Source organism: Mya arenaria, chromosome 4, assembly GCF_026914265.1.
Source record: "Mya arenaria isolate MELC-2E11 chromosome 4, ASM2691426v1".
NCBI classification, from domain to species: Eukaryota; Metazoa; Mollusca; class Bivalvia; order Myida; family Myidae; genus Mya; species Mya arenaria.
Window position 1 is genome coordinate 8,349,117 of NC_069125.1, and position 25,837 is coordinate 8,374,953.

Genomic DNA, 25,837 nt, shown 5'->3' on the forward strand with positions numbered 1-25,837 from the left:
ATGTTCATTGTGGCAGCATTGGTTGCATTAAGGTAAATACTACTATATTTTTGGTTAATGGTAGAAAAGATATGATTCTAATGGTGTTATTGCCTTTAACCCTTTGTAAAAGCGGATGCACAGTTTTAAAACAGTTTCTGCCTTCATGAAACAGTGTAAAAAAATTACCTTTGTCAAACAATTTTCGCTAAGTTCCACATTTGCATTCCTTACACATTTTACTAATTTAAAACATATAATTTATGCTTGGCTTTTCAAACAACATTAGTTTTTATTATCATCTTTCAATCAACAAATTGCAATGCTATAATTAAACATTTATCAAGTATTATATGAGTTGATATGAGCAATTTGCAATTAAGTTTTGCCACGCATATTTTCCTAGCAAAGTTTATGAACGCCTTTTTAAAAATAATAATTATAATAATATCATATAAAACTTTCCACAAGCACTAGTTGTGATGATTATATTTATCTTGTTTAAAATAAATATCTTTCACAATTTTCCACAAAACAGGTTTCCTTTGAAGATGATGAAAGCATTCAATGCAAGTTAGAACAGTTTATTTCCGGTACGAAGCCAGGATTCAGGCAAAGCAGATCCCTGTTCTTGACATGGTTAGATTTCAAGGTAAAATTGTTCAATGTATGCTCACTTCGCTCATTCTTAATAACTTATAACTTACTTCAGGTCGTCTAACTATTTATTAGTAAAACATTTTTATAGTAAAAGTAACCTAAGCCTAAATCCCAGGTGCATTTCTGTTACGCTTTGTAACTCTGGCTCATATACTTATAAAAAAGTGACAGTTGCACTTTCCTAATCACGACTTTTTAAAGTGACACATGGAAGCCGGGCAAATACCAAATAATTCGTATATTTGTAATGCAGCATTTTTGGCAATATTTTTTTTACATAATTGGACTTCCTGTTGTTGTTCTGTTTATTTAATAAGCGCAACTAGGTATCTTTTCTGGAGTTTTTTTAATGTTATATTTGTCTAGTTGTTCTTTAGTCATCACTATTTCAATTTATGTAAATATTTCATGATTTTGAAATGGATCATCTGTAGCGTTTGCTATGAATCCATGTCAATAATCCATTTCTTTGTATTTAGATGTATAAAACTAAAATAATTTCCGTGGTTGAGGATTGTTAAATGGTGTTACAAGGAATGATAATATTTTAGGCACACCTGTGAACAATCTCTTTGCCCAGATTATCACTACGAGTTGCCATACTTTGTTGTATTTCAGGGATGCGAGATGCAACATATACCCCGATATCAATCACCTCGAAAAGAAGTGCATCGCTTAAACGCGGCAAATAAATGAGGTATAGTACCCGGATTGCCAATATAGTAATGTTTTAAATGTTTTTAATATGCTGGGAAAATCACACACAATAAGTTGTAAATACAAATATAACAAGCAATTTCTTTTCACACGCGTGAAGACTACATGAGATAAATGTGAAATTCCATACATCATTATGTTGTTGAATAGTATAAGGGTTTAATTGTAATTGTTTATTTTTCAGTTACAAGGGGAAATTCAGAATTTGAAAGAAAAACTGGTAAATAAAGACAGGCAGATTGCAGATATGCAGGTAAAATGCCGTTAAATCTTAAATGCTTAAAATGGTAAATGTTTTAAACTATTTTGATTAATTATTGACATGTCTTTTTATTGTATCGTAATATTTCCATTTCTGTTAAGAGACCTTGTCGGTGTTTAACTTTTAAAGTAGTGTAAATAATTAAGCATAGGCCCTCTATTTTGTAACAAGTATTTCATTATATATGAACAACCTTATAAAGAACATAAAAAAGGAAAGCACACATGCTTATCTATAAATATTATTCATAAAATGAACATGAATTCTCTGTGAATATACGCCTATACACATTTTTAGAGAGTATTATGTTTTGTACTATTTAAATGTTTATTCAATATTTCCTATGTCGATTTAGAAAAATATGGCAAATTTTGAGGCCATGAACATATATTTCAGGCAAACCAAAACAGAATGTATGCAGAGAATGATAGTCTAATGCTCAGAGTGAAAATGACAGAACAGACAGCAGCAAGGGCAAGGGCTTCCCTACCAAAGGTACTGTTTTTTACATGGAAACAAATTATATCCAATGAAGCTCGTTATTTCTCATGATTATTATGTATATGTGCATGTTTATAGCTTCAACTTAAATAACAAAGTCCACAGCCTCTAACCACATACATAAATGCCGCATCTTATCAACCTAGAAGTAAATGGGGTACCTATTATGACTATATTCCATGCATTTGTTTTAGCTGGTCTGTTTAAGAAAGATGAGCTTACATCATAGCTTCATGGGGATATGTTGTTGTCGGTCGTTGAAAACGTGTTAAAGTTGATATATGTGTAGTAATCACACAAGTTACAGCTAAGATGATTGACAAGTATATTATAAATCATAGTAAACCAAAGGGTCAACATTCATAACTCATGTAGTTCTTATTACTAATTTGCATTTTGGTAAAATATTATCCCTTTTTGTCTTTTTTGCACCCACAAGCGAAGCTATTGTTTAATTAACAAGGATAACAGTTGCAGTCTAATGATCTTTGATATCTTCATGTCGCCTTTTTTTTAAATAATCAGTCCGTCAACCTATAAGACTGTCCATCGTTCATAACAGACTCTTTATGATGGCTATAACTATGTAATTTCATATTTTGACGATCTATTTTAAACAGTCTTTGGTAGATTAACTGAAAAATCTTCATTATATCTTCATTTCTTTCCATCAAACCTTCAGCACATGTGATTAGATGACAACCATATTTACAACATCAAAATGTGAAGGTCAAGTTAACACGATCTTTGACCGGATTAAGAATTTAGTTGTAATGTAAAAGAAATGTTAAGTATATTGATGAAATATGTCTGCTTGCTGTCTGAGCCTTGTAATTATATTTTCAAATTCCTGCAATGGGTGAAAATCCATATGAATTTCAACATTTGACGAGAAAAAAAAAGTTTGATTTTATATTCACATCTTTTATTCAATATTAATTTTGTAAGAGTAACTGAGTTTTGGAGCACTGCTTGTTTTTCATTAAAGAACAGCCAGATTCACCCATGCACATTTATGTTCCCAAAGTTTATTTATGCAGAAGGATCATGTAAACGATATTTTGCTTTGAAATATTGATATAAAGACCATTGTGTATCTCGATTCTAGATTCTGTTCCCATTTTTTTTAACAACATATTACTACAACTGACATAAATTTATGGTAGAATGATACAAATATTACAAAGATAGATCTCTTAGTATGTCATTTGTGACTATTGTTAGTGAAAAGGAGCTTCAATTTTAAGCTCTGTCTTTTTCCTTGACCCAAATAAATTTGTATATTTGTATTATACCATTTGCAGGAATCTCGGGTTGCTGCAAAGAAACAGGTTTTGCAGGAAACGGTTACACCAGCAAACAATGCCAGATTCGATAAGGTTTGTTTGTCTGAAGAAATACAACTTAAAACTAGGCTGAATTCATTTATTACATATGACTGATAATATTTGATAGACATACTTTTCTCCTACCTCAGATAAGTAGATCCAAAAATTAGGCCATGCAGGAAATTAGAATCTTGCCCTCGGGCAAAGATAAAACAAAGACCCGTATGAAATACAGTTGAACACTGCCATTCCGATCACCGTTTATCCGAATTGATCGCTATTGTTTTTTTTTGGTCTCGATTTTACTCCTACTTTGTTTAACTAAATTTTTAATCTTTAATCCGAAATCGCTAGTCCGAATTAATCGCTATTCCCAAGTAATAATTACGGGCCCGATTTGGTATTTCACACCTGTTTATTAATTCTTATTTCGAACCTTATCATGTCATAGTTTTTCACACCATACTTCAATTACACTAGGGCATGGGCTTGGGGTGACAATGGAGCACAATTAGCGCTTGTTAAAGAATGAAATTGAGATTGCAGATATGCAGGTAAAATGCCGTTAAATCTTAAATGCTTAAAATGGTAAATGTTTTAAACTATTTTGATTAATTATTGACATGTCTTTTTATTGTATCGTAATATTTCCATTTCTGTTAAGAGACCTTGTCGGTGTTTAACTGTTAAAGTAGTGTAAATAATTAAGCATAGGCCCTCTATTTTGTAACAAGTATTTCATTATATATGAACAACCTTATAAAGAACATAAAAAGGAAAGCAAACATGCTTATCTATAAATATTATTCATAAAATGAACATGAATTCTCTGTGAATATACGCCTATACACATTTTTAGAGAGTATTATGTTTTGTACTATTTAAATGTTTATTCAATATTTCCTATGTCGATTTAGAAAAATATGGCAAATTTTGAGGCCATGAACATATATTTCAGGCAAACCAAAACAGAATGTATGCAGAGAATGATAGTCTAATGCTCAGAGTGAAAATGACAGAACAGACAGCAGCAAGGGCAAGGGCTTCCCTACCAAAGGTACTGTTTTTTACATGGAAACAAATTATATCCAATGAAGCTCGTTATTTCTCATGATTATTATGTATATGTGCATGTTTATAGCTTCAACTTAAATAACAAAGTCCACAGCCTCTAACCACATACATAAATGCCGCATCTTATCAACCTAGAAGTAAATGGGGTACCTATTATGACTATATTCCATGCATTTGTTTTAGCTGGTCTGTTTAAGAAAGATGAGCTTACATCATAGCTTCATGGGGATCCAAAAATTAGGCCATGCAGGAAATTAGAATCTTGCCCTCGGGCAAAGATAAAACAAAGACCCGTATGAAATACAGTTGAACACTGCCATTCCGATCACCGTTTATCCGAATTGATCGCTATTGTTTTTTTTTGGTCTCGATTTTACTCCTACTTTGTTTAACTAAATTTTTAATCTTTAATCCGAAATCGCTAGTCCGAATTAATCGCTATTCCCAAGTAATAATTACGGGCCCGATTTGGTATTTCACACCTGTTTATTAATTCTTATTTCGAACCTTATCATGTCATAGTTTTTCACACCATACTTCAATTACACTAGGGCATGGGCTTGGGGTGACAATGGAGCACAATTAGCGCTTGTTAAAGAATGAAATTGAGCACGCGTATTTTACAATCATCGATGTCAGAAAATTAGCAATTCATTTAGGTGATGTAGTGTATTGAGTTGTTAATATGTCAAATATTCTGTAATAACAATCAGTACAAAATATCATGCATCACATGTTTCCGTGACTATTATGTTCTTATATTGAACAATATTTAAGACAATATTATGTTCCAAAATAACTTTGTAACGAAATATGTCATATGTTATGTTAAACAACATTTAAAGTCTAGTTATATTAGTTCATCCATAGCTATCCGTTTATTATGTGTCTGCTTACTACATTGCATAATTGAACATTTCATGTATTTGTATACAATTTATGTATTTGTATGCAATATGTATGTTTATCACGAAAAACTGTATAAGTTTAAGTGAAAATAAAATCTGTTCTGTTCTGTATATAATTTCTGGTTAACACAACATGAATATCAATCGAAAATACGCATTGCTCACTTAACCCGCTACCGAATAATCCGTACTATGTTCCGAATGCATACATGTGCTGTCAATTTGTTTTAAACGTTTTATGTTTTAATAAAGAAGTCAAAAAAAAAACGAATTATTTGTCATTTAGTACATAATCAATCAACAAATATTTTTGTATACGAAATATCACTCAAACCGAATGTATCATATTGGTAACGTGTAACCGAAATTGCAATCTTCACGACTTAGTATTTCACGTCATCTATTATTCGCGAACGTTGTCAATTTTATGAAAATTTTTAATCCGAAATATCGTTATCCCGAAATATTTTTTGGGTCCCTACGATTTTTAATTAACGGTGTTAAACTGTACTTTTTTATTGTCATAAAGAGTTCCAGTAAAACATACGTTTTTACCTCATTTTGTTAAACTGAGATGGGAGAAAAAGCATATACCATAGCCGCCCGTATAAGAAAGGTTCGTCCCAACACTCGCTCAGGGTGTTCTGTGAAGACTCAGTAAACCTCGAGTAAACCTCGTTTCCACAAAACACCCGACGCACAGGTTGGTAATGAACCTATCTTACGCTCTCGGCCATGTAGGATACTAATAATAACGATGATACGTAATCGAATTAGCTAAACACTTCCAACTAAAAAACAGAAATTGCCAACCGCAAAATTAAGTTAAAGTTATAGTTCAGTAGTTGTAAAGATTGTATGAAAATAATAATTGAATTTAAGAAAAACAACTTATACATGCTAAATTATTAATGTTTATTTTCCATGATTTCTTTACCAAAGATAACTGGCAAAATCTTATTTTATGTAACAATTATAACTGAGCATAATAAATGATTTTAGTAATGAACTGAAACTTTCCTACCAGTATTTAAATAAAAACTTGGCAAGTGGCATACATGTATTGCATATCACATTCATGTTGTATGCAAAATAATAACAATATGCAATATAAACTCAGTCATATTCATAAATTTGGCAACCCAAGAAATAGTGCAAAAAAAATTCATACATACTTAAGAGCAAAGTATACTTTTGCAATTGCTTTAGAGCCCCGGTCCTGTGGTTAGACCATATACTTTAAAATCACGCTGTTGCGGATTCGAATCCCGCCTCCGTCCAGCATTTTTTATTATGGTTTCCCCACCTCTGTTTGTTATATGCTTTTCATAAAGTTAATCGTTATGTTAGTACAGCAGATTTCAAAAATATATTTTCAGACAGCAGAAACTGAAACTTTAGCCGAGATAGCAGAAAATATGACGGTATGTTCAAGTATAAATACAGAAATATAAAGCCATTTGTCTATTAAAGTATGAAACATTATATAACAAAGCCATTTGTCTATTAAAGTATAAGACATTATATAACAAATATACTGAACTTAAAATGATCATTAATTGGATTTTGGCTGTAATGGTAATATGTAGTATACACTGTAATTTTAAGAATACACCACATCTATTAAATCTAGGAAATACTTATATGTTTGGTTCGTCTTCAGGTGGCAGTTGTGGAATATACAAACCAGAGTGTGTATATTGGAGAAATGGAGGGAAACATGATGACCTTTGCCCGTCGGCCAGTCGGAAAACTAACAAGTTCTCTCAACGTAAAAAATAAACAGAGCGTAATTTTGAATCCCTTGGACAAAATGAAAATTAATCGTCGATATCTAATTGCAAAATTCGAAGGATGTAAGAAAGACAACGTAATACAATTATCGGAAATTCAGATTCAACTTATAAATCAGTCCGTAGCTTCATATTGTTCCAAACAAGCTTCAGACATCTAAAACCTGATATATTTGGTATGATCATAAATTTCAGATAACAGTTTGCCTGTACATATCTTTTAAACCTTGTTTTTGTATTTCAGTAAGCTTACATTGTGTTTTCATTTTGTAAATATTTGTACATTTTATGATTGAGTTATTTTTATTTACTTTTGCTTTGCCTTAAAGCCTATTTTATTTTAGTAGGTTACTAATTCAAGTTTCATTTTGTGAACACAGAGAATCGGTCAATGACAAGTCGGGAATCTAGTCTTGGTCTTTCGAGAGCCATTCCAGTATGCTAAGCTCTTACCCTACATAACTCATTATTAAAGTTCTTCCTGTGATTTCTGTGATGGAGTTTTTTTATTTATCAACTCCTCTGTGCATAAAGCCTGACATATTTGAGAAAGTGCCGTCTTTGGTATTCATGAAAGTTTGTATGAAATACCCCTTCTTACAACAACATTTGTGTCCAGCATAAGCTGACTCAGAGTCTGATATAGTGACATCCTTGTAGGAAATATAAATCCACTTTTAAATGTTTGCTATAGGTTGTTTAGCATATACTATAAAGTATTCCGATCAAGATAATGTCTTGTAAATGACGAGAACGAATGATAGAAGTATTATTATTTTCTTGAATAGATAACTTTAAGCAGATACTTTAGGTTTATTTTAATGATATGGAAAGAAACATAGAACAATAAAAAAGTATTGAACCTGCTCCATGTTTACTGATGGAACATTCACCAATTATGTTAATCATGCTCTCGATGACTTTTTTATTTAAGCATACTTTAAATGTACAGTTCATAACAGACACTTAGTTGTTTGTCATTCACGTTGTGAAGAAATTGCTTAAAACTGTATATGTGTTATAACCGAAAAATGCTATTCATTTAAATGCCCCAGTCTGAGAAGCAAATAGATTTCACTTGTCTGTCTGTTCGTCGGTTCATCTAGCTGTCACACAACATTTTGTCACACTTATCTCCGGCAGTAAATTAGCAAGAGTCGTAAAACCAGCATGTCTAGTTTTGCAGCTTAAGTTCTATTTGTCTGTTGGCTGTTTGTATGTTTGTCAAATAATCATATTTGTATTTCATTTCATCTGGTAACATCCCCGAATTGTTTTGGTTATGTTACCAAACCTTTCAAGATTTAGTTGGTAATATTCCCAGAAATATATTTAACTCTGTCAATAAATGTGAGCGGGTTAAGCTCTGCGATTATGTTAAAGAATCAGTATGTATTCGTAATACTATTCCTAATAATGATTATTATTATTAATTTAGTTCATCCTCTGATACTGCTGCCTTTACGTCAACATATTTGTGTCTTTAACCATAGCACTAACCATGTACAAGCATTTGATATCAAAAACCTTAGTGTATGTGTTTAGACGATGTTCTGATGTATATGACTTATAAACGTCTGTTCTGTTCTTTTCTGTGTTTTTTTTAAATCGTAATATGCGAAAGTCCACACTTGTATTTAAAATAATTATTGTCAAATTGTAAAATTACAAGAGACATACCTGTAATACTGAAATAACATTCTAGTTGGTTTAAACAACCAGGAATATGTAATCTATGTCGTTCTATCAATCAACACTTATTAGAGTCAAACGTCATGGTCATAACTCATATTCGCCATTAAAATGTTGTCGTATTTACTTATTCCCTTCTAAGAGGACACATTTTATCTGCAAATATCTGTTATCATCTGAACACGATTGAACACTATGTATACTATCCTCACACTTTGAATGGTCATAATCTTTAAACTGCCTTAAAGTCATCCAATGGCAATGACCAATCAGCTGTCATTTCAGTCCATGCGTATTTCGATTGTTCAAATAATCCTGACAACATGGCGCTCAGGGGGTGATGGGGATTAATGTTTGACAAACATCTCTTGTTATAAAATGTTTATATTTTTATTGGAAATATTACCAAACATTTGCGAATATTGCATGTTTTAGAAATGTTTAAAACAATTTTAGTCATACTATAGATTATTCTGGGAATATTACAAACATGCTGAACAACCTGCTGTTAATTTCAATACTATGCAATGAAGATTTTGGTAATATTCCCAGAATAATTCATGTCCTACAGCAGCTCACGTGGAGCTTTTTCTTTTGGATTATTTTATTTCAATTCATCTTTTGATATGCCCAAAAAAGTTTTGGTAATGTTACCAAATATTTCAAGATAATATAATTGTATTCAGGATGAATTTGAGAACGATAACGGAAAATGTTCGTAATTCATTTTGGGAATATTACCAAATATTTGTGACTATTCCTAGTTTAAGAATGATATAGAAAATATCTCGGTATAATATGGATTAATTTGGGAATGTTCTCAAAAATGTTGAAAAGCCCCAGTTTTTAATACTATTCTATGAACTGTTTGGTCCTACAGAAACTATTTGTGGAGTTTTCAAAGGCTTTTTGTTGAATTAGTCTGTTTCAGTTCATCTGGTAATATTCTCAAATAATTTTGGTAATGTTACCAAATATCACGATCAAATTGGTAATATTCCCAGAAAACCTGGACATTTTATTCAGAATCCTAGCAGAATAATATCGATAGTTTTGGAAATGTTCCCAAAAATGTTAAAACCCCCACTATAACTTTAAATACTATACTTTGAAATGTTTGGTAATATTCCCGAAAGGTTTTGGTAATTTTACCAGAAATTTCAAGATTAACTTTGGTAATATTCCCAGAAAACCTGGACATTATTTTCAAGACGAATTTTAAAATGTTAGCCGAAAATGTGCATAATTCAGAAAAATTACCAAATATTTGTGACAACACCTAGTTTTTATTAATTTTTAGAAAACCGCTCAACATACTATGGATACTTTTGGGAATATTACCAGAAATGTTGAAAACCACACCATAACTCTTCAATACTATGTTACAAAGTGTTTGGAAATATTTTCAAAATGTTTTGGTAATGTGACCAACTTTCAAGATCAAATTGGAAATATTCCCAGAAAACCTGAACATTATACTCAGAATCCTAGCAGAAGATGTTCATCACTTATTTTGGGAATATTACCAAATATTTGTGACTTTTCATAGTTGAAGAATATTTTAGAAAATCTCTCGGCATAGTATTGATTATTTTGGGAATGTTCCCACAATTGTTGAAACCCCCACCACAACTTTCACTACTATACTACAAAGTGTTTGGAATTATTTTCAAAATGTTTTGGTAATGTTACCAAATTTTCAAGATCAAATTGGTAATATTCCCAGAAAACCTGGACATAATATTCAGATTCCTAGCAGAAAATGTTCATCATTTTTTTGGGAATATTACCAAATATTTCTGACTTTTCATAGTTGAAAAATATTTTAGAAAATCTCTCGGCATAATATGGATTATTTTTGGAAATGTTCCCACAAATGTTAAAACCCCCACCACAACTTTCAATACTATTCTACAAAGTGTTTGGAAATATTTTCAAAATGTTTTGGTAATGTTACCAAATTTTCAAGATCAAATTGGTAATATTTCCAGAAAACCTGGACATTATATTCAGAATCCTAGCAGAAAATGTTCATCATTTTGTTTTGGGAATATTACCAAATATTTGTGACTTTTCATAATTGAAGAATATTTTAGAAAATCTCTCGGCATAGTATCGAATATTTTGGGAATGTTCCCACAAATGTTGAAACCCCCACCACAACTTTCAATACTATACTACAAAGTGTTTGGAATTATTTTCAAAATGTTTTGGTAATGTTACCAAATTTTCAAGATCAAATTGGTAATATTCCCAGAAAACCTGGCATACTATGGATACTTTTTGGGAATATTACCAGAAATGTTGAAAACCACACTATAACTCTTCAATACTATACTATGAAGTGTTTGGTAATATTCCCAAAGACATTTCTAATCCTACAGAAATGCTTTGAGGACATTACAAAGGGTTTCTGTTGAATAAAAATGTTACCATGCTGAAAAGGGAAAGTTGCGTTTTCCCTTTTCATTTTGCGGTTTGTTAAATGCAAAAGTACGCTCTTAAGGAAACCTCCATTAATTTAATTTAACTGGAGAGGTGCTATCTTATCTCCAGACAATGGCAGGCTGGAACGTCGTATCGTTGCTTTCAGCAGGAGGACGTAAAATAAAGCAAGACATGGCTTTACGCCTTACCCAAGATGTCATTGGCACTAATTAACGACTATAGTAATTTACATAATTGGTTTTCCATTGCTACTCGTCTAGCATTTTTGTTGCACGTTGCAGCTGATGTTTAGCATCTTTGAGTGTTTTAAACTCTTACTTTATCATCAATCAATATGTTGTATTAAACATTTAAATATCGGATAAACTTCACATTTGTATTTTGATCTTTGTCACACTTAAATCACAGTGGGGGTTCTTGACTTCCGAGTTTGATTCTGCAGTGTTTAAATTATTGCAGTACACAGTTTTGTTTTTTCGGGATAATACAAATCTACGGAGCTTACACTGTTCTAAAGAACAATTGATGTTAAAAAGCAGAAATGGCCGCGTTGGTGTTACCTCTATTAATGGTTACCAGTTATACTTTTCATTGAGAAATAAATCATTAAATTTCATATTTTCTCCGTTACCAAAGAATGTTCGATGTCTTGGATTTGAAATAACTTCAGCTCAACAGATTGCTGTAACTGGGATCAAGTTCAGACACAAATGTACGCCATGTAAACACACATTTGCATCAAAAGGACCATTATTCCTGCATCTGTTTCACGTTTATAATGTTGATCTGTCTGAAATACGTATACATTCTCACACCAAGAGGCATTCATTTTACTACTGGTGATAAAGGTTCTCTTTAATCCAATTACTTTATTTACGTCAGTTAATCTCAGATCCCTAATACATCATGATACATGATGTCATTCCGGAGAAAATGAAGGTCTATAATAGTATCCGTAATGCTTAACAAAACACATCTATCTATATCCGTTGGATGAGTGCATGTCTTTTACGAAGGAAAATATTCGTCTTTTATTGTGCAATCAATTCCCCAATACACTTCCTAAACAATTCTGTAATATAATGGGGCAATACATTTTTATAGTGTGATTGGATGCAATTTACTTACTAATTTTAAACGGAATGTATGATGCAAGCAATTTGCTTATACTACGTATTACGGTTTTATTATTATTTCAGTTGAAAAAAAATGCATCACTATTATGACAGACGTTTGAAATGACGTTTTATATATTTTATGTATAAAATTACCAGACAATAAAAGGTCCACAATCATTTACGTTATTTATACAGCTATGCAAATGGATTGATCGAAACAAAGAAATCAGTCTTGAGGAAAAGAGAATTTCAGACCAGTGGTTCATTAGTCCTGAAACGGTAACGTTTGTTTATCCGTGTCTACGCAGGTTGAAAAAAAAATAAACATAGGGTATGTTTAAATGTTCCAGGAAAAATAAAACAGAAGTGCATTTTTGATACACTATTGAAAATCAAGGTCAATAAAATACGCTTTTAATTGTATACGTAATTATAGAACAGTTTTTCTCTCATTAAGGAATTTAGTAAATTACAAAATTAATACAAAATTAGTTAAATTAAGGAATAAATAAAAAATTATACAAAAACAATTAATAAAAATAAATAAATAAATGCATGAATTTTGGATGGATAAATTCATAAATGCATAAATAATTAATAAAGTAATAATAATAAATATATATCACGTATTTCGTATTGAAAGGTAATTTTATTTCATAAGTAAAAAACATCATGTTAATATCGATTTCAAATTTATATCCGTGTGATGGTTTTAGCGAAGCTGTTAAGATATTGCGTACAACAGTCAATTTAACTAGATCAATTCAAGAGATTCATTTTCAAATCTACTACATCTCTTGGGACTGTCCTTATTAACAACCTGGGTGCCCAGAGCAATAACTCTGAGTCCCATGCACTACATTATGCACATATTTCATAAAATGATGCATCCCTGGAGGGTGCCCATATTGAGGAATATTGAGTTCCAAGAAAGGTATATGACCCTGCATGCGAGGCAAATAAATCACTGCAATCCACTGAGTGTTTAAATATGGACAAGATACTAGTACAGAATTAAGAAACTCTAGTCGTGATAAAAGCAATTTTGCTTGTTTTAAAAGCTTGTCATTCGTTTCGTAATATTCAACTTCAAAACGCATTTCTTCTTTTGTGTGAAAAAACCGAGAACATTTTGCTATCCTCATTTTCGGTTAATGGAAAATCATTTGAATCGATATCAGGACATTTCCTATAATTGTGGTCAATCCATACAGACTGATGTTCTATAATGCAATCCATAATATATAACATTATTTGTCTAAATAATGATAGGTATTTTGTTTTGAGAGAATGTATCATTCTTTGGCTATCACAGTAAGTTACATATGGAAAAAAACTTTGAAAATAACAATATTCCGAAAAATGTGCTATGTTTGGGAAAGTATTCATACGTATCAGAATTCCATTGATACGGGTACCAGTTGAGCATGCGATCAACAAACGGTTTGAATTGATTTTTGGACAAATTTCTTATCATACACAGGTACAATTTTCCCGCTAGAATATTAATGCAAATTGTTTCTAAAATACACTAGCAAAAATTAAATTATAGTTTTCATAGTATTAGGTATTTTCATTTTTTTTTCAAAAATCGTCGTTTCGGTCAATGAAATGCATGAGTTTGTTTCCGACTTATGAAACGTTTGAATATGATAAAACTGAATACTTACTGCAAACCAGTTCATGTGAACGTGATGGTGAACTTAAATGAGGAATAGGAATAAGCAAATCTAAGAAAAACACCTTCAAATTAAAATTTCACTTTATCTTCGACCCACGGCAGACAGAAACCTCGAATCAGTTCATTAACAAAACAAGCGTTAACTAAAGCAATACATAAGTATTTTCATTATATGAGTATAAAATTGACTAGTAGGGTGAGTGTGTACTTTTATAATGGTGACCGACTATCACCCAAAATGTAGTTCGAGACCTGCCAGTTTGCCTCACTGGGTGGATACCAATACTGGAATACTGGTTTATACCACGGAAAAGGATTCGAGCGTGATGCATATATACTGATGTATATAATCGCAATCCAGTACAAAGCATTCAATGCATTAGCATAAGCTAACTGACCATGTTGTTTGAAAACTACAACCACATTTGTCACACTGTTATATGAATCGCTCTCCGATTTATCTACTGATTATAATAAAAATCATCCTGTCCAATAGAACACTTTTACATACTTTTAATTTGCTTCTCGAATATCCTTAAAGTTAGAGCAAAATAAATCTTATAGGAAGTGTATGTTTCTTGGATTAGCCGCGAAAACATTTCAATCCATGGGGTTATTTCCTTAAATTTTGTTCACAGTATTTTGGTTAATTTTATCTAGGAATAATGCGAACACAGTTAACAGCAGATATCATTGCGACTTATAAACGACAATCCTATTCACCTATTTGCCCCTCCATTGATACTCGAACGGACGATTTACGTACACCATATTCTGACTCCGTAGTGTTACTTGCTGATAGAAAATCACTGCAGTGGTATTTAAATATTCTTTCTGACCTTTTTGTATCATTCTTCTCAATAAAACTATGTAAACTCAAGGAATAAGGCCAGCAGTAAAATATTTAAGTAAGATCCCTGTTTAGAAGCAAAACGCACTGAACGAGAGACACAAACTTGCAAACACCACAAACAGACTTCATCAGCATCAAAATAGTTTTATCAACAAGTGCTTACTTCTGCATTGTGCAGGATTTGAATCGAGCTTTTCTTGAACTTGAAGGTTTTGCCAAATTTATTTGTTGTGTCTGTTATCAAAACTCTAAGGATTCACATTTGTTGCATCCGATATTGAATTTTCCAGGAGAACGTAATCAAACCTGGCGCGTATCGTTTTTAATTGAATCAACGAATGTTGATGTAGTCAACGACTAACTGAACATTACTAATAATGTCTTTATGTTAATGATCCTTAACAGACAGTAGCATGAAAAATATTGTTTTGTTTGAGAATCGTGTTTCTCATGGTGTTTACAGTTTGAATACGCGTCGTCAACAATAACCCAAATATAAGGATTTAGTAATGAGGTACTCAAGAGGTATTATCAAGGGTGTATAATGTCAAACAAGCTGGTATTGTACGGATGCAGGTTTGTTTATGATGCTTGGGAAACAATTAAGCAACAATATTCTTATTAATTGAGTGTATTAATATGTTGTGTTCGTCAATGTCTGTTTTGTATAATGTTAAAAGTATTTATAATGTGTTTCAGTTACTACATTGTTGGCCAAACACTTCCAATTTCACTTAAGTTGCTACATCGATGAATGGCTAGAGGGACCAATGAGATCAATTTTTAAGCTGTAACTATATTGCACATTATAGAATAAAACATAGAACTAAAGACACGCCTTTGCATTAAATTACACAGTCACTTCACGTAAAAGATGCAGAGATTTTGAACCCAACTAGCTGCCCTGATGGATTGACATTGACTACATCCAGAACACGTCACGCGTCTTTTTCTTTTCAATATTTAATGAAAATCCTGCGTTCTCTGAAAATGCATATTCGACACAAGTATACCATCAAGATAGTTATTTTAATTACTTGTAGCTTTTAACCTTATCACATACACATACATACACATGGGAAATGATCATCTTTAATAGTTTATCAGAAAGCCAACCTGTTGATTTTTATCTCTTACTTTTAATTACATTTTCAGAAAGCTATAATAAAAAAAGGTGATAATACCCAAACTGATAAAAGAAGTCTAATTTGACTAAACAAAGCATATCCTTCTTAAAAAGATTTAAAACCAAATGTAATCGATGGTTTAAATTGATGAGTCTAATTACAACGCATATATAGTGGATAATACGGTCGAGCTGTAAATCAGGAAGACCAAAGGCTAGCATATTATTATGTGTTGCTAATATTATCTGAAAAAGAAAATAATTTAAAATCCATTATACTATTAACAAAAAGGTTATACGATTAAAACATCCTATTAAATGGGATATTGCTACATAATGGTACATTGACTGCTTTCCGTGTTAAGAAAACTGATGGAGCTTCAAAACAATGCCGAAATATAATTGTGATTACATACCCGTTTTGTTTCTGGGAAATTGTTGTTAACGGTAAAACATTTATACGTCGGTGTTGAATAAATGCATTTATAAATAATTGAATGTATGAATGATTGAACGAACGAAAGAAAGAACAAACGAACGGACAGACAAATGGTCTAAAGAACGAACCAACGAACGATTGAACGATTGAACGATTGAACAAACGAACTATTGAACGAATTAACGAATGAATGAATGAATGGATGAACGAACGAACGAACGAACGAACGAACGAACGAACGAACGGACGGACGGACGGACGAACGAACGAACGAACGAACGAACGGACGAACGAATGAATGAATCGATAAATCAATCAATCAATCATTCGATGAAGCGACAAATGGGTCGAGTTCCGCTGTACAAACGGGCTACCACCAGAGACCTGTTCGTGTGCGATCTCACATCTGCTCGACACGGAAACTTTTGCCTGATGTGTCACCACCCTGGGTCGATTCGTTTGCTCCGCTGTTTACGTTACGCCGATCGAAACATACAGGCCTGGCAGTAGGACTCTCTTGGCCGAGGACGATTCTCAAACCTCGTCCTCAAAGAAGCTGGATTATGGAGCACGCCAACACTCCAGATGAAATAGCTAGTTGCTGTACATTACATATTTGCGCATTATACTAGTAACGTGTATACTTGCAGATGTACAATCAATTACAAATAATGATTTTAAACCTCTCTATTGTTTTGTTACTGCCGAAACTATCTTATCAAACTAGGACGATTTTATTTTACATTAAACATATTATATAAATATAAACATTTTGCTGCAGTTTTGGAGACCATCGTCGGCTGACAATTCCTGAGATTAATTTTCAAATCTGACTGAGTGAATCGCTCCATTTTACAACCAGGCGTCCTGAGCTTAACTTTATACACATATTGTTTAAACTAGTGCATTCCTGAGGGGAACCGATATCTAGGAATATCGGGTTCCCATGAAAACTGATGAGTGAAGGACTCTTGGTGTGCAGGTAAAACAATAGATCACTGCAATTTACTAAGCGACAAAGATACACTCTTATTTAAAAATAGTATCTATCACAAGTAATACAATTGTTTAAATTTACTGAAAAGGATGAATACATATCGAAAACAATGATTCTTATGAAGGATACCTTGCTTAATTTCAAAGAAAGGAGAAGAAAACACAATGCTACTACCTGTATTTAATGGCTGAAAACGCACAGATATTAAATGATTGGTGAGTGCATAAAGATTTGCGGTGATAAACTACCTAACGAGACGATAGTTGGTCACTGTAAATCTTTGATCCTCACCAATCATTTAATATCTGTGCGTTTTCAGCCATTAAATACACGGCTACAATCTTGTTATCAGTAATTATTATTTTCCATAAATGCATTATTTAATAAATCGTTAAAGGTTTAACACTCAAAAATATATTTGTTATACATGTGTATGAATTGATTTTGAATGCGAGTGTCACTTTAAGATATGGACCAGATACTGGTAAGCATTAGGAACTCTTGCTGTAATTAATATTGCTCTTTACTAAAATGCGTGTCATTCGTTTAATGACATTCGACATCAAACGCATATTTTTCTTTGTCTAGAATTAAGAGAACATTCCTTAAAACTTTATAGCCATCCTCGTTCTCGACTAATGGAAACTCTCTTGAATCGTATAACTTCATTTAATATCAGACTGTATTAATTCCAGAAAGTCTGAGTATCTGCAGTGCAAGCCGTAACATATTACATCAAAAAACGATGTGAGCTTCTTTTTGTGGGAGAACGTATATTTTCTTCTAACAAACAAATATAAACTGTTATATAAAGTAACTGTGAATACTTAAACATGCAAGTTTTAAAATCATTCCAAAAATACAAACAAAAATATTTATTTAAAAAATATCCCATGTTATGTGAAAAGCACATTCGTATCGGATATGCATTGATACATGCATTTTTGGTTTATCAGGATGCAATCAGCGAACGGCTGGAATTCATGGACGAATATATTAGCATGCAACTACGGTTGCTCTCCTGCCTGGTGAATATTTTGAATCGAGCTCCTCTTTTAGTTATAATTGGTTGCAAGATGTGTTGGTATGGTCTATTTACCACAACTCCAAGGATTTACAGTTATTGCATCTGATGTTGAATAATCCAAGAAAATCTTATCAGACGTAATATTACGCGTCGTTTGAACTGAATAAGCGAAAGCTAATTTAGATATCGACAGACTGCAAAATTCCCGAATTATGTCTATATGTAAATAATACTTTTACAGACAAGTCTCGTGGGAATTAATGCATCTTGTTTATAGATCAAACTACCGGTGGTGTTAATTACAATCCTAATATGTGTCAGCAACCAAACATAACTCTATCAAAAAGGGTTGAGAAATGACGGCCTCGTTAGAAATACTCAAGTGGGCTCGAGAGACAAAGCGGTTAAATTAACAGAGATTGTTTATCTGCTATTTAGTTCAGTTTTCAAGAACTTGCAACATTACATAAAACAAGTTAATGCTATGATATTAACAATTATACTTGCAATAATATCCAATGGTGTTGTGTTTGTTTGTTTTTTGATTCATGAATCCCGAACTGTCATCTTAAATCGCTAATTGAATGCGAATGAAACACTTGTTTTTTAAAACGGGAGATTGCACAAATGTAGCCAAAAGGCATGCCATTTTCGCCAAAATGTACTTCCATGACTAATTATACCGCTAGCATATTGAAAATATCACAATAAAGCATCCGCCTTTTCTCAGAATAACACAGTGTCTTAACATGAAGAATGAAAAGGCATTGGTAAAGACGTTATAGCCGGAAACGGTCATGATTGACATAGTGTACCAAGGACAATTTGTCCTGTGTCCTTTACATATCTATATTTTAGCCTTTTGCTGCGATATATAGACAGTGTCCCTCAAAATACTCGTATTTAATATTAGCGTATACCAGATACACATATACACATACATTGACATATGCTCACGTGGGAAACAGTCATTATGAAATGGTAGTATGCCTGTGAGACCATACTTTTTAGAATGTAATACTGTTTTTTTACCGAATGTTTTATACTGCTGATATAGTTCAAGTGCTGATTGTCAATTTCATATCAACAAAATTGAACCCGGTAACTTGATTGAAGGTTTCGATAACTCAATTCTAATTAAATACATCTACATAGACAAGTCCAGTACCAAATGATATAACGGTCCTGTTTAAATACAAGAAGACTAAATGGCCACACGTTTAGTACAAACATATTGGATCTATAACAGTAATACCATCGTTTTTTTTAAGTAATCAAGCAGGAGTCATACACGCCCGTATAGATGAGCTATTTAGCTTTGAACATACATCATTTGAACATAGCATTCAGCGAAACCAATGCCAACGAATTTACTAAGTGCTTTCTTGTAGATCAAAAAGCAGTTGAAAGCGATGGAAGTATCGGTCTCTAGGGAAACATTGTTGTTTTTTGTTTGGTAAACGGTCATAAATCCCTGAATTGGTGTTCACTTTATTATATTTGTAAGTGGTGCTTGTCATCGGAAAAAGTAACCCATTTCATTTATCCGGGGGGGATAATGCTGCCAGAGAAAACATTATTGTGAAGTGTTTCATAAAATTATTTGTAATTATGAAATATATAAAGCGCAGCATAATGAAGCAGTTCGGCTACACATTTGCAAAAATGCAATAATACAAACAATTGGAGTTGTACAGAAGAACTAATGATATATTATATAATATGCTTGCAGCACATATAATGACAAGACACATCATTAACTTAAGCTAATATCTGTAAAACATATATGTCTTTCATCTGTCGGAAATACATTTAGATTCTCGCACCGAGTTATTACTTTTACTGATGGTGATATACAATCTCTTTAATCCTATTACGTATTTACGTCATGTTATGTCAGAAACTCAATCCATCAGCGCTACATGTTGTAATTCCGGAAAAAAAGATTATGTTTGACAATGAAATCCGTAATGCCTGATAAAAACACTTACGTCGGATGATTTAATGTCTTTTTTCAATGGAAAATTCCCCTTGTATTGTACAAATAATATTTGTATACACTTTTTCCCCACCTGGGCGCATGTGAATTCGAAACCGTACAAGTAGGTAATTCAGTGTCCCCTACATCACAAGACAACATTATCGCGTAACTTCTTGCCAACGAGAGTGATTAGTACAATGTTTGATTAACCTTTTAAACCGCCGTTGTAAAAGGAATAACAGTAAAAGTAATAGGATGCGATTTACTTCAGATGGAAATGTAATATGTTAGCATGTTGCTAACACTATGTTTTTTTGTTATGTGGATTAAAATATAACATATTTCATTAAATAATTACATGATTAGTTTCATAAATGCCATCATTCTTTCGCGCCAAAGAGTAGAAAACAGTGGCAAAAAGGAAGATTCATGACGTACATCTGTGCTCGTACAGCTATTCACAGTATTACTATTGTGATATAACTTCAATATTTATGCAAAAAGCTACAGAAACATGCTCAGTAGCAAAAAGTTTAAATATAAACCCAACACATGATATAATGTAAGGTACGCAACTATGAACACATCCCCTGGCCTAAAACATCATAAAATATACTTAAGTCAATTTTTAATCTCAGCCTCAACTCATTGTATCACAGTACATCGACGGTATTGAATATCGAATATGATTGTAGACTTTTAAAAAGCGCATATTGTCATAGACTTAAACAACCCGACGAAACATATTAAACAGCAAATATGTAATCATGCACTTTTTTAAATTATCAAGTATTGTTTTTGCTCTTTAATAAGTTTTCATTGAAAATTTGGTCAGACAATTTCATAAACAAATTCTATCAGAAAATAAGGGTTATATAAAATAAGATTTATATAAATTACCTTTTTAAACAAAGCTCAATATTTTTAAAAACACCCACTGTGCCGTACTAAACTGATATTTTTGTCAATTATTAGCTTCAGTATAAGCTTCATCGCAGACAAGTTCGCTTATATAAAACGTTTCTAATTTGGCAAATTTAGTTAAGTTCTTCTTGATATCATAGAGCGGTTGCAAAACTTTTACATGTACCATGACGTGTGGACTATTTTTGTAAATAGCTTAAAATAGCATTATTAACTGTGATTTATGCGAGAAAGTGACACTATGTTCGATTTCTAAAACGACACTGAACAACAACTTGTACATGTGCATGCATAATCACGAACAAATACCTGCACAAGTAAAGGTTTGCAGCCACTTTAATATCTTGTCAGCGCTTAAATGACAAAGAACTTGGATTTTAAGTTCTTGCAAACTTATATGGAAGACGTAATTTAAAAAATCAAAACATCTGCGTTGAAAGCATTTAGTGGAAAAAGCTGATCATTAGCCTAGGTAAATGATTTGCTATCACCGATACTCACAGAAATCACACGGGCACGTCTGAAGTTGCAAGACGAAGCCAATCGGCTCCCACTAATACCAAATCCGAATATGACCCCTTGAAAGTAACATTGTTCATTTAAATTTTATCAACAAATTTGAAACTTGTTCATGCCTTCACACTTCACTGTAACAGTACCATAATATCGAAAATACGTGATATAAAATAACGACGTTTTACCAATATTAACGCTTGCTCCGGGTAAGGGTAGGTCAGTTGCTATGGATACCAAATATGTCAAAATAAAGAATAAAAAGAAAACAAAAATACCAGCGCTAAACCACAAATACTTCAAAATGCATTTAAGATAATAGCTATTTGCGTTTGTGAATTATAACGTTATTCCGCGAACTTCTTGGACACCCCTTGTATACCTTTTTGGGTAGTTCCAATTCGAATAGGCCCTTGCAATGATGGTAACGACCTTACTGAATTACAGAAATCTCTACTGGAGCAATGTCCTACAATAGGATGTCAGACAACTCAAAAACTAGTATTGTACCAATGCAAGTTCTGTTAATTTTGCTCTTGAAACAAGATAGAAAAGCTTACACCTTAAAAAAGCTTACACCTTAAAAAAGCTTACACCTTAAAAAGCTTACACCTTAAAAAAGCTTACACCTTAAAAATGCTTACACCTTAAAAAAGCTTACACCTTAAAAAAGCTTACACCTTAAAATGGCATTGATAGTCGTTTGACTACATAGAGAAGTTATATAGACTTCTGGAGGGATTAAAAGATTATTGAAAGGGGCTTCCTCATGTTTTAGGTCTAAACATTCGTTTTCCCGGTTAGGAATCTGACTACACTTTTGTCATCATTTTTCTCTATGATATCGAAAATGCAGAAACAATACAATAATACTATAAAAAGTATTTTGGTTTTAGTGTGGTGCGAACCCACGCCGTCAACGTCAAGAAACAAATAGAAAACCGAAGTGTTCCAACGCTTATGAAAATTGTTTTCATCAACGACGATACTTGAGCAAATATAAACATTTGCTAAAGGGTTCCACCTTTTATTATTTTACTTTAAACACTCCTAATGATGTGTCATACTTTATTTCTTCATACAAAGAGTGTGTACAGAATGTGAACGAATCCCTTTACTAAATCGTTGCCAACCCGAAAGCCAACATTTAAAAGATGACCCTGTTAAAATTAACCCAGTCAACGCCCAGCAAGAGACACACAATAAGACAACACAGACATGTGGTATAAGCTACAAGACTGGAGGTTTAAATTCGTGTATGAGTACACTACATCACACTTGCCCCAACATTTATTTATAATATCACCTTAGGAAAATACAAGTCTAATCAAAGCCGGTAACAACCAAGCAATGGAGTATTAAGTTAAACAAATTATAAAGTAACTTCCAGTTCTCAACGACAAGATACAGACATCAGCAGCCGTGAACGAATGAATATAGCACGAGCAACAATGCCTACACATCAAAGGACCGATATCATCATTCAAACGCATAACGCTATTGTGACTGCTATCCTTATTAACAAACGCTGAAAGCATGAGAAGTTAAAGCAAAATGCCGATGGACGTTCATGATGCTGTATTTGACTCTAGGAAAAGTTTTGTATTAATCGATAAACGGTCATCAGTTCCGTGTTTGCGTTTACACCTAGTCATGTTTTACAAGTATAATCAGTCATCAAGAAATAATTCCTTTCAGTGTACATGCATTTATATTATAATGCCGGTAAAGAGCTATCTATGCAATAATTTGACATCTACGGAAATAAGCCGATTCCAGATGATAAGCATGACGCAAATATATTAACAACAAAAGCAGGCACTTGAATTCATATGTGTCCGTGACCAGCGAATGTTTTATGTCTTTGAATTGAACGATTGCAAAAAGTGTTGCAGAATGGAGTAGATTGGCTAAACTTTGGTTAACTCATGAACTAAACTGGTTGGTATATTGTGGTTCATTTGATATTCGGTAGTAAATATTCTCGCGCATAAAACCATTGCTATAACTCGTCCCCTTCTCTAGGATCATAGATAATCTTTTTCATCTTGTTTATTCTTTACGTCAGTTTATGTCACATACTCAACCAATCACCGCGAAATGTGCTCATTCCGAAAAGACTGATGGTATATAAGGAAATCCGTACTGAACTTCTTACAAAAACATGGCTCTGGTTCCGTCAGATAATTTTTTTTTTAATTTTTATTTTTCATCTTAAAAGTCTTTCTCAACTGGTGCACACGACATAATTTTTTTATTGATAATTGTGTTCTGTTAGTTTAACAGTATGTCTTTTTAAATAGAATGTACGAAGAGCTAAGTTTTGATGGACGTTTATGAACAATCATTACTTTTTGAGACGTACTAAATGTACTGATGGAAGCTTAAACAAAGTACTTAGTTTCATGTTGATATGAATTCATTTAGAATATTTTATTATTTTAAGACGATGGCAGAAATTGGGAGCTTTTAGAGAAAAACAATCATTTCAGTAGTATGTACGTATCGCTAACAGCCGTACAAATGGAAGTGATCAAAGATTAAAAATTCCCATGGGTAACGGCATTATGAATGACCGCAAGAAATTATAACGGAATTTTACAGCAAAGATAAAATTGACGACTTCATACATGAAACCAACAACAAGAGTGCAGAACTGCGGCACAAAATGCGAGCGTCAAAGCAATAAGTTCAAGAGAATCAACAAAATACAATTCAATGAAATTAATATAGCTGTTAAAGGATATAATATTTAAAGACCGGATGTGAAATAGTCATGTTAAAGAGAAGATAATGTAATTTTAGTAATCTTTTGACATTTAAAAGATCATGAATCACGAAATACTGAAGAATTATATAATAATCGAATTCCTGAAGGAAAGTATGCACATCAATATTGTAACCATTTTTGTTAATGGTCAGATGGAAAATGAACATTTAAGGGTGTTAAAAATGACATTTCGGTAAAATTCTGAACATCAAAGGGCATTAACTCATGAATGACTTAAGCGACCAAGCTTGTTTTTAAATTTTAGCATATTTCTACCAATAAGGATTGTAACCAAGTGTCAGGGCTCTGTTGATTAATGATGAGAAAGCGGAGTCGTTCAGTGTACGCCACCCCATTGCCAGCTTTGGGAAATCCAAAAAGAACAAATGAGCAGAGATGAAACAATACTTTACAAAATGACCAAACATGTTCAAATATATATATTACTAATTTAATAAATGTTCTCAAAAACGTATCCGGAACAGTTTGTAACATTTAACGAGTACAGTTCAATAATTGCATTTATACGTGTTAAAAAAACGTCATTTACATGGAGTACCTTTCGTCGTCAAAACAGATAAATAAAGGCACAGTTTTGAAAAGGCAGCTCTGATATCAATTTCCGCACAGGCTTAAAACAATTTGCTATTTTGCCGCGGACATGCGACACCACGTAAAACACAGCTATCAGCCCCCCAAGAGGACCATTATGCACTGTATTTCCTATATGGGCCAACTGTATCTGAAAGATATGAAAAATGACATCAGAAATTTTTATACCGAGGTCATCATCACAATGAGATATAAATGTTCTTCATAATCAGTTCCATGAGACTCATATCCGAGATTTAATGTACATTCTGTATGATTGCTTTTACTTCTGAAAGCGCTTTTTTCGTCTAAATAGCTTTCGTTACTGTCCTTATGCTGTAATTAAATAAAGAGATATTTTTCATCCCCTATAGCCGGAAAACGAATGTCTAAAGAATTAATAGACATAATGTGTTATCGCTACGTAACAGCTATTGACCTCTTTTATTTCTTCA

General features: G+C 32.6%; 1 protein-coding gene across 1 annotated transcript; it reads left to right on the plus strand.

Moving 5' to 3' along the window:
* Window positions 1-1,322: 1,322 nt before the first annotated feature.
* On the plus strand, window positions 1,323-11,575 carry LOC128229855 (uncharacterized). Its single transcript, XM_052941734.1, has 7 exons — window positions 1,323-1,336; window positions 1,541-1,609; window positions 2,015-2,113; window positions 3,424-3,498; window positions 6,809-6,853; window positions 7,093-7,218; window positions 11,471-11,575. The coding sequence occupies exons 2-7, from the start codon at window positions 1,604-1,606 to the stop codon at window positions 11,573-11,575; spliced, it is 456 nt and encodes a 151-aa protein (XP_052797694.1). The 5' UTR covers window positions 1,323-1,336; window positions 1,541-1,603.
* The last annotated feature ends 14,262 nt before the right edge of the window (window positions 11,576-25,837 follow it).